Genomic DNA, 14,434 nt, shown 5'->3' on the forward strand with positions numbered 1-14,434 from the left:
CTCCAGACGCGCAGGCCCAGCGGCCATGGCTCACGGGCCCAGCCGCTCCACGGCATGTGGGATCCTCCCAGACCGGGGCACGAACCCGTGTCCCCTGCATCGGCAGGCGGACTCCCAACCACTGCGCCACCAGGGAAGCCCTCAGTGATGTCTTGATGCTTCCTGTCCCCAGGCTTCCCTCTACAGCCTGAGTCTTGGTTTTGTGACCTTGGCAATGTGGCATGGTGTCTGGGAGAGAGTATCTCCCCTCTCTGGGGCCTGGAGGTGGAGAAGGAGGGGGTCAGGTTATTTGGATACTTTCTAAAGCCTTTTTGAAGAAGTAGCCTGGCTCATCCTTGGTTCAGAGAGTGTGTCCATCAGGCTTCATGTATTCCTTCAGCCTCGATATGTAGAAGGCGCCTGTTATGTGCCAGCCTCATCCTGGAGACTAGGGACTTGGGGATGAGCAAAGATGTGCGCCGTCTTTATGGTACTTAGAGTAGTCAGGAAAGAGACGCCAGGCAGAGGTTTCTCCATGAAAAAGTAGAGGAGCATAGAACACGCTCACTGCCCCAGTCCCACTTCATCCTGCACAGCTGATTGTATCTGCACACGGCAGGGACTGCAGTGGTTTTTGCCAGACTAAGTGAGCCTCTTAATTTTGCATTAATAGAAATCCAGTGGGCCACACAAGAAGAGCAAACATCTGTGAAGTCAGCCACTCAGCCAAAAACAATTGGGTTTCACAAGTGTCTGGGGGACTCTTCTGAGAGCTAGGAAGATAGCTGTGCACAAAACAGACATCGTTCCTACTCTCATGGAGCTTACATTCTGGTGGAAGATGACAGACAATAAAACAAAATAAAAATCTATCAGAGGGGGGTAAATACTATGAAAATAAAAGAGGCTAAGGAGCTGCAGTGTGCTGGGAGAGTGAGAGGGGTCACTATTTCATACAGCACGAATGGTGTCCAGAAAGAAGTGAGGGGCCATCTGTCAGGGTATCTGGGGAAAGAGCTTTCTAGATACAGAGAATAACAAGGCTGGAGTGGGCAGGGGTAGGCAGGAGAGGGGAAAAGGAGAGGGATTGAGGAATGCGCATCTCAGAATTATATTGCAAACCTATTAGATATAAAAGTAAATGTGACTTTTCTTTAGCAAGTCTGGAGTTTGTTATGGAGACCAGTACACTGACTGCTTGGTTACTCAGATAGTGAGCTCCTGAGTCCAGTTCTGTTCGACTTCAAGTCATTGCTTGTGCTGTTAGGCTGTGACGTCTTGGTAATCTTCATGAGCCATCATCAAATCATTAACAGTTTGACCCACTCACTTTGTCCATATTTCTAGGCTTCCCAGGAGCCAAGGTGGACCAGATCAAAGACATACTTTCTTTTCCTCGTACATCGTTGTGAGAGTTTCTGGTTATGCTTTTCTGTTTTGTTTTTAAATTTATTTATTTTATTTATTTTTGGCTGTGTTGGGTCTTCGTTGCTGCACACGGGCTTTCTGTAGTTGTGGAGAGCGGGGGCTACTCTTTGTTGCGGTGCACGGGCTTCTCATTGCTGTGGCTTCTCTTACTGCAGAGCACTGGCCCTAGGCGCATGGGCTTCAGTAGTTGTAGCACGTGGGCTCAGTAGTTGTGGCTCATGGGCTCTAGAGCACAGGCTCAGTAGTTGTGGTGCACGGGCTTAGTTGCTCTGTGGCATGTGGGATCTTCCCGGACCACTGCACCACTGGGGAAGCCCTGGTTATACTTTTCTTAATATCGATTCTCCCTGGCAGCGCCTCTGTATTTTTACTAAGTATGAAGAGAAGTGAAGTTTTGACCTATACCACAAGGGACTTCTAATGATTTCAGTTCATATTCCTTTTACTAAGAAATACAAAGCTAGATTTTGTAAGTGTATTTCCTTTTCCTCTTGTAACTTTTGAGAGAGCCAATGCAGCATGAGGTTAAGGATACAGCCCAGAATGAGGGCTGTACCTCCAAGTTCTGTGGCCTTAGTTAAGCAGGTTACTTATACATCTGAGCCTTCCTTGTCTGTAGCATGTGACTATCAGTGTCCATCTCATGGGATTCTGTATGAGCTGAAGAGCTTAGATCACAGTGTAAGCACCCAATAAATGTTCATTTTTATTTTCTGTTAGGTTTCTTAAGCATAGCAGTCTCTTCAGCAATGGGATCCTGGCACAATTATTATAGAAGCAGGGTGTAGAATCTTTAACTATCAAATTCCAGTTCTTACCCTTATCTTTCTGATCCAAGTCCCACACAAAGCTACTAGCACATATCCTTTAAAATATGATAGGCTAAATATGGTTACATTTTAAAATGGTAATAGCTTGATGAAATAGTCTTATCTTCTAAGCAAACTAACTCTAACTCATTTTCAGTGATTCAGATTTTCCTTGAGGGTTCATGTGATGGGTTTTAGTTAAGTGTTAGGCAAAGAATATGAAAAATCAAGAAAAAAAAGATGAGTGATAAAATGAACAACAAAAGCTATCATTTGTAGATTGTTTATTATATACCAGCTATTGTGCTCAGCACTTTTTATGGATTAATTTAGTTTACAGATGATTCTGTGCTTATTTATTATCTCATTTGATGTTATAAAATTATAGTAGAGGAAATCCAATCACACATTTTATTTGTGCCACTTCTTGTGGAAACTAACCGTGCCCTGTATTCATCCCTTCAACTGAGGGACTTTGTCTTTTCAAAGAGATCGTAAGTTCTTGGAAGGCAGGTGCCATGCCTTGAATGTGGTTTCTCTACCCTTTAGAGAAGCTCATCTTAGTTCTATGCATATAGTAAATACTTAAATAAAGACATCTTTGAAATGTTCTAAAAGTCACTATTTAAGATATGTTCTTATAAAGGGTAGAATAAGGATTAAGGATCAAAAGCAAGAACCTGAAATCCTTGATTTAATCATTTGCTATTTATCAAGGCTGCTTATATTGTGTCTTAAATATGTCTGTGTATGATACATATTTTTTAAGATTACTTCCCTTTATTGCCTTTACAACAGCAGTCACTGTGGTTAGCATAACTGGCATTTCTTTTTGCCGATGTGATTTTTTTTTAATATTTTTATTGTTCTCCTTTTCTTATGAAACCAAGGTCCATAATCTTTTTTGGCTTTTTTTCTTGTTGTTGTTCTTCATATTGTTTCCCAAAGTATGTTGTTCAGAACAGTAATCTCATTAGATATCTCTCAAGAATGGATCCTATAATCAAATATGCTTTGAAAATGCTTCATGACATATGCATGTAAGAGGTTCACAGTGTATATTAGAATAATAAAATGTATGCATGTATATAAGAATAATAAAATTTCTAAGTTCTGAAGTGAAGAAACATTAAATTTTGCCTTATCAAGTGTTTCCTAACATTTTTTGACCTTAGGTCACACTCCTCTCCCCCATATCTAGAGATGATACTTAAAATATTTAACAGCTAGTGCACTGGCTCAGCAGCCAGCCTGCTGCTCAGCTGTCTGTCTTTCCCCTACTCTTTTGGAGCCCACATACCTAGGAGACTGAATTTCCCGCATTTGACCATGCAGGCATAATTAGAAGCATGTGTTAGCTGTGACAAGGGGAGTTTGCAGATGGGCACTAGGAATTGCCTCCCAGGGTGCAGTGCCTCCTCCAAGGTCACTGTCTCCTCCACTGGGGCTCAGGCTGACTGGAGTAGGCAGTAGCCATTCAGGAAAGGTGCTGGAGCAAGTTTCTTGGGGACCTCTGCTGTGCCAGTCCTCAATCTTTTGGTTGCTGGGACCGTGAGGGATGTGGGAGTCCTCCAAGAAGAGACCATGGTGGTGAAGCTGGTGGAAGTAGCTATTCTGTGAACTTGGTGCAGTAACTGTTTGCCAGCTGGTTTGCCAGTATTGAGTATTTTCACTCCTGTGTCATTGTACCAGTGTATTCCAGCTGTTTGTTAGTTTTACCCATGATACTCGTCAACACTCTAATTCTAGTTCTGTGGGACAGCCATGGAGAATTGCCAGTCTATGCCATTTGGGGTGTGTGGAAATACATTTTTTCTTTCTATCTATCAATTATTATAATACCATAATGTTTAAACATTTAGTTCTGCTGGAATTGAGAATTAACAAATTTCGATTCACTTTTTGAGCTTTGGAAAATCAAGGGGCAAAAAATGGCACAAAAAGTAATGGAAGATACCTGAAGTATCTGGACTGGTGATGTTATAATAAGAGAAAAATGCCCAATAACATGTTGTAAGCTATCTGAAAAAGAAGTTGTTAATGTAAATCTGAAATAGTCACTCCATTATCATCTTGTCACATTGGGATTTCAGTTAAATACACACACACACACAGAGTTTGCCCTTGTAGTATGTTTCTTTGTTTGTTTGTTTGTTTGTTTTTGTGGTACGTGGGCCTCTCACTGTTGTGGCCCCTCCCATTGTGGAGCACAGGCTCTGGATGCTCAGGCTCAGCGACCATGGCTCACGGGCCTAGCCGCTCTGCGGCATGTGGGATCTTCCTGGACCGGGGCACGAACCCGTGTCCCCTGCATCGGCAGGCAGACTCTCAACCACTGCGCCACCAGGGAAGCCCTGTAGTATGTTTTTTGAATGGAAAAATATTCATTGAGTAGCTCAGAGATCAAGTTGATAGAAATGATAAGAAACTAATGATCATGCTTTTATAGACTGATCCCTACCTCTCTGGCCTCCTTTCCATTATCCCCCTAGAAAAATTGAACCGTTCTCTCATCTCCAACATAGTCCTATTGATTTCCACCTATCACTAGGCAAAATTTATTAATGTAGAGATATTTGTATATTGCATCCTCCTCCCATCACCACCCCCCATAGATTTTGCATCTGGGTTTTTTGTCCTTGAACTTGTGAGTATTGTTCAGAATACTAAATAGAAAAAGTTATCCAATAAAAGGAGTTAGAGAAAGACTAGTGAAACTTTGGAGACAAGCAAGTCTTAGTAAGAAGAGAAAGTAGACCCAGTAAGGCCAGGGTAAGAGTGGGAAAAAATAGTCAAACACCAAGATTAGACTGAGTAAGGGAAGAAGTCTCAGATATTTCTTAGAAAGTAGGAGGGATTTTCACATCAAGATGAGTTTGAGGAGAAAAAAGTAAATATGGAAGGAGAATTTAAAGAAGTTTGTTGTGGTTCATGGATAAGATCTTCTGTGAAGAGTTTAGGATTATTCTTCAAATATTCCTGGTTATCAAGCCAGCGTTTGTTCAGTTTGGCTAGAGCACAAACTGGTCCTGAGGAAATCCAGTTATATATTTCGATTACACAAGGTACTTCTAGTTTTTGATGCTCTGACTACAGCTGACCCTTGAACAGCACAGGTTTGAACTGTGTGCATCCACTAATACATGGATATTTTTCAGTAGTAAATACTATAGTACTACACAATCTGTGGTTGTTTGAATCCTTGGATGCAGAACCACAGATGTGGAGAAACCACATATATATATAGGGCTGACTGTAAGTTATAGGCTGATTTTTGACTACTGGAATATTTAGTTGGTGCCCCTAACTCCCCTGTTGTTCAAGGGTCAACTCTACATCCCTCTTCTAAAGCCCAACCGATTTTCCATTTTCAAGGTCCATAGTCCTTCCAAGAAACTTTTCATACCACTCCAATCTTCAGTGATTTGGAGTATAATCTAAATTTTATAAAGTATTGACTATTTATATTTATTTACTTATAATTTATATATAATGTTATATATTATAATAATATAATGTCATTTATAATATTTATGTATTATATATATGTATATATAAATTTTTAGGGTAAAGAGATCCCTGGATCCACAGCCACAATAATTCTTTTTTTTTTTTGCGGTACGCGGGCCTCTCACTGTTGTGGCCTCCCCCGCCGCGGAGCACAGGCTCCAGATGCGCAGGCCCAGTGGCTATGGCCCACCGGCCCAGCCGCTCCGCGGCATGTGGAATCCTCCCAGACCAGGGCAAGAACCCGCATCCCCCGCATCGTCAGGCAGACCCCCAACCACTGCACCACCAGGGAAGCCCCACAATAATTCTTAATTCCTTAATTCCAGGTACTTATATTTCATAGCTTTCTGTCTCCAGTGCTTGGTCCAGAGTAGGCTCTTAATATATGGTATTGAGGTTGTTAACAGAAAATTCTTCTATTTAGTCTTTATGGTCTATGGGAATATGTAACTTCTATCAATATCAGAAATAAATTAAAATAATTACATTTTTGTGGTTTTCTAATTAAACCAACTTTATTTTCTGAGTCTTGTTCATTTTTACCTCTTTCATTACACATAACACGTTGCAACTTTTTTTCTGCCTCTCAAAGCTGTTAGATTCTTGGGACTTCCCTGGTGACACAATGGTTAAGAATCCACCTGCCAATGCAGGGGACACGGGTTTGAGCCGTGGTCTGGGAAGATCCCACATGCCGCAGAGCAACTAAGCCCATGCAACACAACTGCTGAGCCTGTGCTCTAGAGCCCGCAAGCCACAACTTCTGAAGCCCATGCGCCTAGAGCGCATGCTCTGCAACAAGAGAAGCCACTGCAATGAGAAGCCCGCGCACCACAACGAAGAGTAGCCCCTGCTTGCTGCAACTAGAGAAAGCCCACGTGCAGCAGCAAAGACCCATGCAGCCAAAAATAAATTAATTAATTAAATTAAATAAAAAGCTGTTAGATTCTTGAGAGTAGGGGCATGTGTTGTATCCTGCTACATAGCACAGGGCCTGGTCCATTTTAGAGGCTCTACAAATGTAAATGAATGAATGAATGAATTTTCATTGGGAATTTCCTATATGTATAAAGATGGCTGACAAGAGATTTTATATGTTTCCTTTAAATTAAAAAAAAACAAATAAAGCTATGGTATAATGTAAACAACACAGGGCTTAGGGCCACGATACCTAGAGTCAAATTCTAACTGGCTTTGAATAGGTCACTTAAGTTCTCTGAACCACTTTCTTCAAATACAGATAATATTTCCTACTGTACGTGGTTGCAATGTTGATCTAATAAGATGTACATAGAAGAGGTGATTAAGGCCTATTTATTCAGTCTGAATTAATAAGTTACTGACCAGCATCAAGAAGAGAAGAGAGAATCTCCAAAAAAGACAGAGTCAGTACCAAGAAGTAATATTCTCCCAACTCCAGGTGGCTTAACAATGGAAAAGGCCACCAACTAGAATTGTGAAATTTCACTTATTATCAAGACATTTTCTTATTCTTAAATAATAGGAAAAGACTGAATGACCTTTGGGGGGACTGACCCACCATATATTCTGTGGCTCATGAGAGAAACCACAGCTTGTAGATAAATCAGGAGAACCTGCTTTTCCACTTGCCAAAGATAAAGCAGAAGTTTGGAAATGTCAAATCTAAGTAAAAGGTCTTTATTTCTTTGGTTAATTCAGGGGACACCCTCATTCTCAATCTTTGAAAACTAAACACTTTCTTTATGCAATGCACGTACCTTAAGGAGCAGTGAGAGATGGAGTTTTAATTTTTACCAATTCAATTTAAATGCAAATGTTAACCATTCACATGATGCTACTGTGTACATAATTAAGCATCATTATGTACTACATGAATCATTTAGAAACCTCTGGAGGGCCATTCTACTATGTAAAACATGCATTATACTGACAAGCAGACAAATGACGTATATACTTCTGTCCTCATTAATGCTCCTTTTGAATTATAGGTCAACCGATTATGGGGCAACCTATGAGAAGCTGAATGATAAAGTTGGGTTGAAAACAATTTTAAGCTATCTCTACGTGTGTCCTACCAACAAGCGTAAGGTAAGAAATGTATATTCAGAGAATGCTATTTATTCATGATGTGACTTCTGTCTTGGCTGGCTAACCTCTCTAAACCACCTAAAAATCCAATACAGTTAAGCTTTAAGAGATATAAAGATGAGCTGATGGATGTTAAGGTGGTAATATGTCTGACACATCATAATTTTCAGATCAGCAGCTGTGAATGTAGGAGAGAGATGGGGTAGGTATATCATGACCATTTCCTAAAGACAGCTACAGGGAACGTCTTGTTGAGTGGATGTTCAGACTCTTGTTAAGAGCTCTGACCAATCAGTGACAAGAATCAGAATGAGCCTTGACAAAACAGAAGAAAAGATGGGATTTTCATGTGATGTCCCCCTGATTTCCCTTGACATGGAGTAAATAGATTGGCTAGAGTTGAAGTAAATGCATTGTCCTATAGCAGGTTGGAAGTTTCATTTCGAAAGTTTATTCAGCCTGCACACAAATGTCAGAATGGAGGCAATGCTGGGAAGGAACCTTGGTGATCATCATAAACCACATGCTAATTTTACAGATGAGAAAACTAAGGTTCAAAGAAAGGAAATGACTTGCCCCCATCACAGAGTTACTGGCACAGTTGGGACACGATTCAGGTTTCTTGCTTGGCAGTCATACCATTTCCACTGTATTATACTACTCTTATGAGGAGGGTTTATTTACTCTTCAGAGAAAGATGTTATTTTCTTAGGAAGAAAATGTTTGCTTTTAAATGAGAAAGACCTATTTGTCTCAAGAGAAGAGTGGCGCTACATTCATTGTTTGGTTTTAAAACTTTGCAGTATCCAATTCTGAATTCTGACATGTAATGTCTAAGTATTGTGAGAGTTATATGAATAGATATGAGTATCCATCAGGAAACAGAAAAAGGTTTTTCATTCATGTGTCCTAAGCCATATTCTGTTATGATGGCAGCCCTGATACCTAGGTTCTCATTTCAGATCTGTCAGTGGGTACTGTTAGTGACCTTGGGTAGGTAGGTGCTGCATTTTGTCATCTGGCCTGTGGAAGGTAGATTAGTACATCTCTAAACAGTCACCCTCCACTCTGGCTGTACATTCAGAGCACTAGGCGTCCCCAGATACGCAAGCCTCAGCCCTGCTCCTGTTGCTCTGGGTTAGTCCTCAGGGAACTGTATCTCGCGTAAGCTCCCCAGGTGCTTCTGGTACGTATCTGGGATTAAGAACCACCTAGGTAGGGTGTAATGTTTCTTCTGACTGTAAACATTTCAAGTTTTTATTTTGGAGCAGCATAATTTCCCACTGTGCATAGACTCTGGAGTCAGATGGCTTGAGTAAAAACCCAGCTAAGCCAATTACCAAGTATGTAACTATGGTGATTTACTTAATCTCTCCAAGCACAGTGTCATCAAATTGAAAATGGGGATAATTATAGTACCTACCTCATGGGGAAAGTTGTAAGAATTATATGAACTAAGGCACGTCAGGTGTTTAGCACAGAATAGTTAAGGCTTAATCATGTTTTCTCTTCACTTTTTTCTCCTTTTCTCATCTTCCTTCTCCTTCTTCATATAATTATTGGAAGTGATGGTAGTGATTATCCTGTATAAGCAGCTGTGTCCAGTAGAACTTTCTGCAATGATAGAAATGTTCCTCTAAGCTATCCAATACTATAGACACTAACCACTTGGCGCTATTATTTGAAGTATGGCTAGTGTGACTGAGGAACCAGATTTTACATTTCATTTCGTCTTAATTTGAATGTAAGTAGCCACATGTGGCTGATGGCCACAGTATTGGACAGCACAGTTCAATAATGTCAACCTCACAAATTTAGAGATTTACCTTGAATACTCCTATCTTCCCCTTCGTGGCCGATGACCAGTCCATCATCAACAATTACATCTAAACAACTTTGATCTGCTGTATACAGTCCTAAATTGAGGAGATGAACTTATATCCTCTATTTTTTATAATGAGATTGAGTTACATTTGTTGGCTTTGAATTGATTCTTGTAATCCCTATTGATTTTTCCTCTAGTTCACATTTTTAGTAAATTTCATTTAGCAATCAACAATCTGTAGGCACTATAGGATACAAAAAGAAATAAGCCAGCTTTCTACCCTCAAAGATCCCGTATTCTAGTAGTAAATGCACTATGACTTTCTGTAGTTGAGAAGTCTCTGACTCTGCTTCCACCTAGTAGGTTACTTTGGGTGAGTCATTTACATTTTCCTGTTTGTAAAGTGATACAGGCAAAAACAAAGGAATTTACAGCTGGAAGAGACCTTAGAATTGTTCTCATCTAGTGACAGTCTCTGTTTTATTAATGCCATTAGAAAGGAATATGATTTTTAAAAATAGGATGTCAGGGCTTCCCTGGTGGCGCAGTGGTTGAGAGTCTGCCTGCCGATGCAGGGGACACGGGTTCGTGCCCCAGTCCAGGAGGATCCCACATGCTGCGGAGCGGCTGGGCCTGTGAGCCATGGCCGCTGGGCCTGCGCGTCCGGAGCCTGTGTTCCACAATGGGAGAGGCCACAGCAGTGAGAGGCCTGCATACCGCAAAAAAAAAAAAAAAATAGGATGGCAAATATTGAATGTAGGCATAGGCTTTTCTGTAGCAGCAGAGTATGTGGTAGCGACCTGAAGACTACAACACTGTTAACAGGAGAAGGACTTGAAGAGTGAGATCTCAAGTCCAGATGTAGCTCCTAAGACTAGAAGGAAAGCTTAGACATAATACAGAATGGAGCCCTGCCATTGAATCTATTTATGTCAATACATCAATATCAATCAAGCTGCATATTTCATCTATAGTTACCTGCAGGACTTTCAAAAAAGACATTTGGGGCTTCCCTGGTGGCACAGTGGTTGAGAGTCCGCCTGCCGATGCAGGGGACACGGGTTCGTGCCCCAGTCCAGGAAGATCCCACATGCCGCGGAGCAGCTGGGCCCGTGAGCCATGGCCGCTGAGCCTGCGTGTCCGGAGCCTGTGCTCCGCAACGGGAGAGGCTGCGACAGTGAGAGGCCCGCGTACCGCATGAAAAGATAAAAAAAAAAAAAAAAGACATTTGGCCATGGGCATTTAGCTAAAATTAAGACTTGGCTAATCCTTTTTCCAGAGAAGAAGTAGCCATTGCCCGTGACTCTGAGAACAGCTTTCTCTCTGCAGGTTAACTTCCAGAAGCAGAGGCAGATCTGAGCTGTTTAAATCACAATGTTTATGGGTGAACCTAGGAGAAGGGATCTTTTTCTCTACAGATAAATAAGGCCCTCAGGGTGACTTTCTGAGATGCTGATAGATTTAAGAAATATTGGAGGACGATGAAGGTCTTTACAATGGTGCAAAAATCAATAAAGTTGACATAGCAGTATATTTGTGTTCAGTTTTTCTACTTATGAGGTGAATTTATCACCATGAAATATGGACTTTCCCCCACAAAGGGACATACTTGAACCAAAGAGATAGTACCTGCCCAACATTTTAAAGTGTGAATATATTTCCCCCAATCAATGAGAGTTTATGTTATAAAAAAAAAAGAAGAAGAAGAAGAAAAGAAATATCAGGCTGTATTAATTATGCAGGACAAAGGCATTCAGGTTTGCTCTAATTCTCCTAGGACTTCTGCATCCTCCAGTGAAAAGGCAGGCTCCTTTAAAGGGTTGTATTAATTCTTTTAGGTCTCTGGGGAGCTGTCTAACAAGTTAACATCTTTTGTACCAGATACTTCTCTCTCCTCTTCACATCAGTGAGAGCAACTGGAATAAAACTGACATCGGAGTAACTGTCTTCCATTCCCAGAAACCTGTTTTGCCTTTGCATTCTTCTGGCTATTTTTAGATGCTTATGTGGACAAGCACAGTTCTTCTTCGATCAATATGTCTCCAACAGCAGGCATCAGGCCCTGGCTTTGCAGGCAGCTTGTTAGGGGCATTACTGGGATCAGCATCCAGAACGAAACAGGCCCTTATTTGCAGTTTAAATTGATGATCATTCATTGGCTACTTCTTTGCAAGCCTGCTGTAAATTACTGCAGCTTTCCTTGGATGTGTCTGTTACACTAAAAACTGTAATCTCATCATAGATCAGTCTAGGAAATCTTGACTAAGAGACATAGAAATCTGTCTCCCAGGTATTATCCTAGCTCAAGCATCCTCTCTTTCGAAGGAACTCAGCACCTGGCCTCTGATATATGAGGTAGGCTTAAAAGTACAAGGATGAGGGCTTCCCTGGTGGCGCAGTGGTTGAGAGTCCGCCTACCGATGCAGGGGACACGGGTTCGTGCCCCGGTCCGGGAAGATCCCACATGCCGTGGAGCGGCTGGGCCCATGAGCCATGGCCGCTGAGCCTGCGCGTCCAGAGCCTGTGCTCCGCAACAGGAGAGGCCACAACAGTGAGAGGCCCGCGTACTGCAAAAAAAAGCAAAAAAAAAGCAAACAAACAAACAAACAAAAAAAAGTACAAGGATGAGTGGGTCCTAGTGCCAGAGGAGAGGCAGGCTACCTATTCGTCACCATGCCTCCGAGGGAAAGTACTCCCCCACACCCAGTTCATGATAAATCCCAAGTCTTGTTGGTTTCAGCAGTAGTTTATTGGCTTCCTACATATAATATTCTATGAGAAAAGATGACTTAACCTGCAGCAGAAATGAGCATCTGGGTTGTAGGATGGTGATGGGGAGAGCTAATACAAATGTATCAAAGAGAAAAAAATCAATGCTGAAATTTCAGTCTTACTCTTAAATTCGCACTGAGTTTATTTGTTTTCTGCCTAAAAAAGAAAACTTATTTATACTCAATGTGCATCTATCCGTAGTACCTTTCCTATCGCCCCCAACCAACCTTAGCTATGCTTCCTTCACGCGGTATTGTATAACATCTTTAAGGATTAAAGAATACAGAATCCCAAGTGGAATTCATTGGGGGGAGAGAAGAAGAAAAAGTGTTTTGTTTTTTTAAACTCAGAACAGCCAGTTCATTTAGTTGTTATATCCTTGTACTGTCTGTACAGTGTGTTCCCAGCAAAGAAAAAACCTAGAGATTATTTGTTCTTCATATTTCCTGTCCCCCCTGCATATCCCAGTTCCTTCTCCTTTCTGTGTTATCACCACTTAATTAATATCTTTCCTGCTGAGGGAGCCTTCCAAGACTTGTATCCTATAAATAGGACCCTGGTTCCTTAGAACACATTGACCATTCTTTTTTGTTGTTGTTGTTTTTGTGGTACGCGGGCCTCTCACTGTTGTGGCCTCTCCCGTTGCAGAGCACAGGCTCCGGACACACAGGCTCAGCGGCCATGGCTCACGGGCCCAGCTGCTCTGCGGCACGTGGGATCCTCCCGGACTGGGGCACGAACCCGTGTCCCCTGTATCGGCAGGCGGACTCTCAATCACTGCGCCACCAGGGAAGCCCACACTGACCATTCTTGCCAGTCTCTTGGTACATGCCAACATTAGACACTGTTTGCATTTTCTCCAGATGTTTAGGTTTTAATTACCGTACTATATGTGGCACTTTCTAAATAAGGGTATGATTATTGACTGCTTGCCTCTTCTCTTTATATCCTGGGCATGCTTAATTCCTCTTGTCATTTGCTTGGGTGGTCTATATCATATACGTGACCTTTGGGGACCCGAAAGAGGTGTGGTTGATAGTGTCCTCCAACTTCTCTTAGGAAAAATTATGGAATCGTTGAATCAGAGCCTAAAGGATTTTGGAAGTTTTAAGATTCTGCTTTTGCATGTAACAGATATGGAAACTGAGTCCCGAGAGACTAGTGTCTTGCCTGAGGCTGCATGCAACTGGTGTATAAAAGAGCAAAGATCATTAGACCTTTAAAGCAGCGGTCCCCAACTTTTTGGTACCAGGGACCAGTTTCTTGGAAGACAGTTTTTCCACGGAGCCGTGGGGGGTTGCAGGGGATGGGTCAGGTGGTAATGCGAGTGATGGGGAGCGATGGGGAGCGGCAGATGAAGCTTCGCTTGCTCGACCGCCTCTCACCTCCTGCTGTGTGGCCTGGTTCCTAACAGGCCGCGGACCGGCACCGGTCCACCTCTTCCTGCCACCTAGTCCATAAAATCGAATCAATTCCCCTAATGAGATTTTCTCACTCCCCCTGACCTCCCAGGCATCTGCTTCTGTTTTTCTGCGCTTCTCTCTTCTGATTATAGTTGTTTTTGACCCTGTATACTTGCCCCTTGAGAACGCAGGGTCCTGGATGGGATAAGTGCCTTGATCCACTTTGTTGTCTGTAACATGTGGAGCACAGGGTCCTGGGGTTCAGTCATATCCAACACATGGCTGAGGATTTGAATTGAACTTAGGTTGGGTTTTGGACTCCTAGGCTGGAACTTGAAAAGAAAAATACAGTGTGAAACCATCTGTGGCTGATTTATTTTCTCGAATTGTAAAATTAATTATTTCAAGTGAATAAACAAGGACAGTTAAAAAAGAAAAGAAAACAATCCCTATAGGTTTTAGTAATTTCTAAGTCATAGTGTATAATTTTATGTTTTCTAGCCAAGAAGAGCATGATTAATATTTAAGATGCCAGGACACTGCATAGCACTCACTCGACATTATCCGGCAAGGCTGAGGGGAACGAGTGTATTGTATAATACATCAAAGGGGGTGCATGACATTTCCCTCAGCAGACG

The 14,434-nt window shown here is 41.9% G+C and overlaps 1 protein-coding gene across 7 annotated transcripts in view; it reads left to right on the plus strand.

Moving 5' to 3' along the window:
* Positions 1–14,434, plus strand: part of SORCS1 (sortilin related VPS10 domain containing receptor 1) — a 572,111-nt gene that overhangs the window by 298,664 nt on the left and 259,013 nt on the right. For all 7 annotated transcript variants that reach the window (XM_060099829.1, XM_060099837.1, XM_060099849.1 and 4 more), the window contains exon 3: positions 7,697–7,796. In XM_060099829.1, the coding sequence (XP_059955812.1) occupies positions 7,697–7,796 (100 nt within the window). The remainder of the gene's footprint in view (positions 1–7,696; positions 7,797–14,434) is intronic.

This window comes from Mesoplodon densirostris, chromosome 1 (genome assembly GCF_025265405.1).
Source record: "Mesoplodon densirostris isolate mMesDen1 chromosome 1, mMesDen1 primary haplotype, whole genome shotgun sequence".
Lineage (NCBI taxonomy): Eukaryota > Metazoa > Chordata > Mammalia > Artiodactyla > Ziphiidae > Mesoplodon > Mesoplodon densirostris.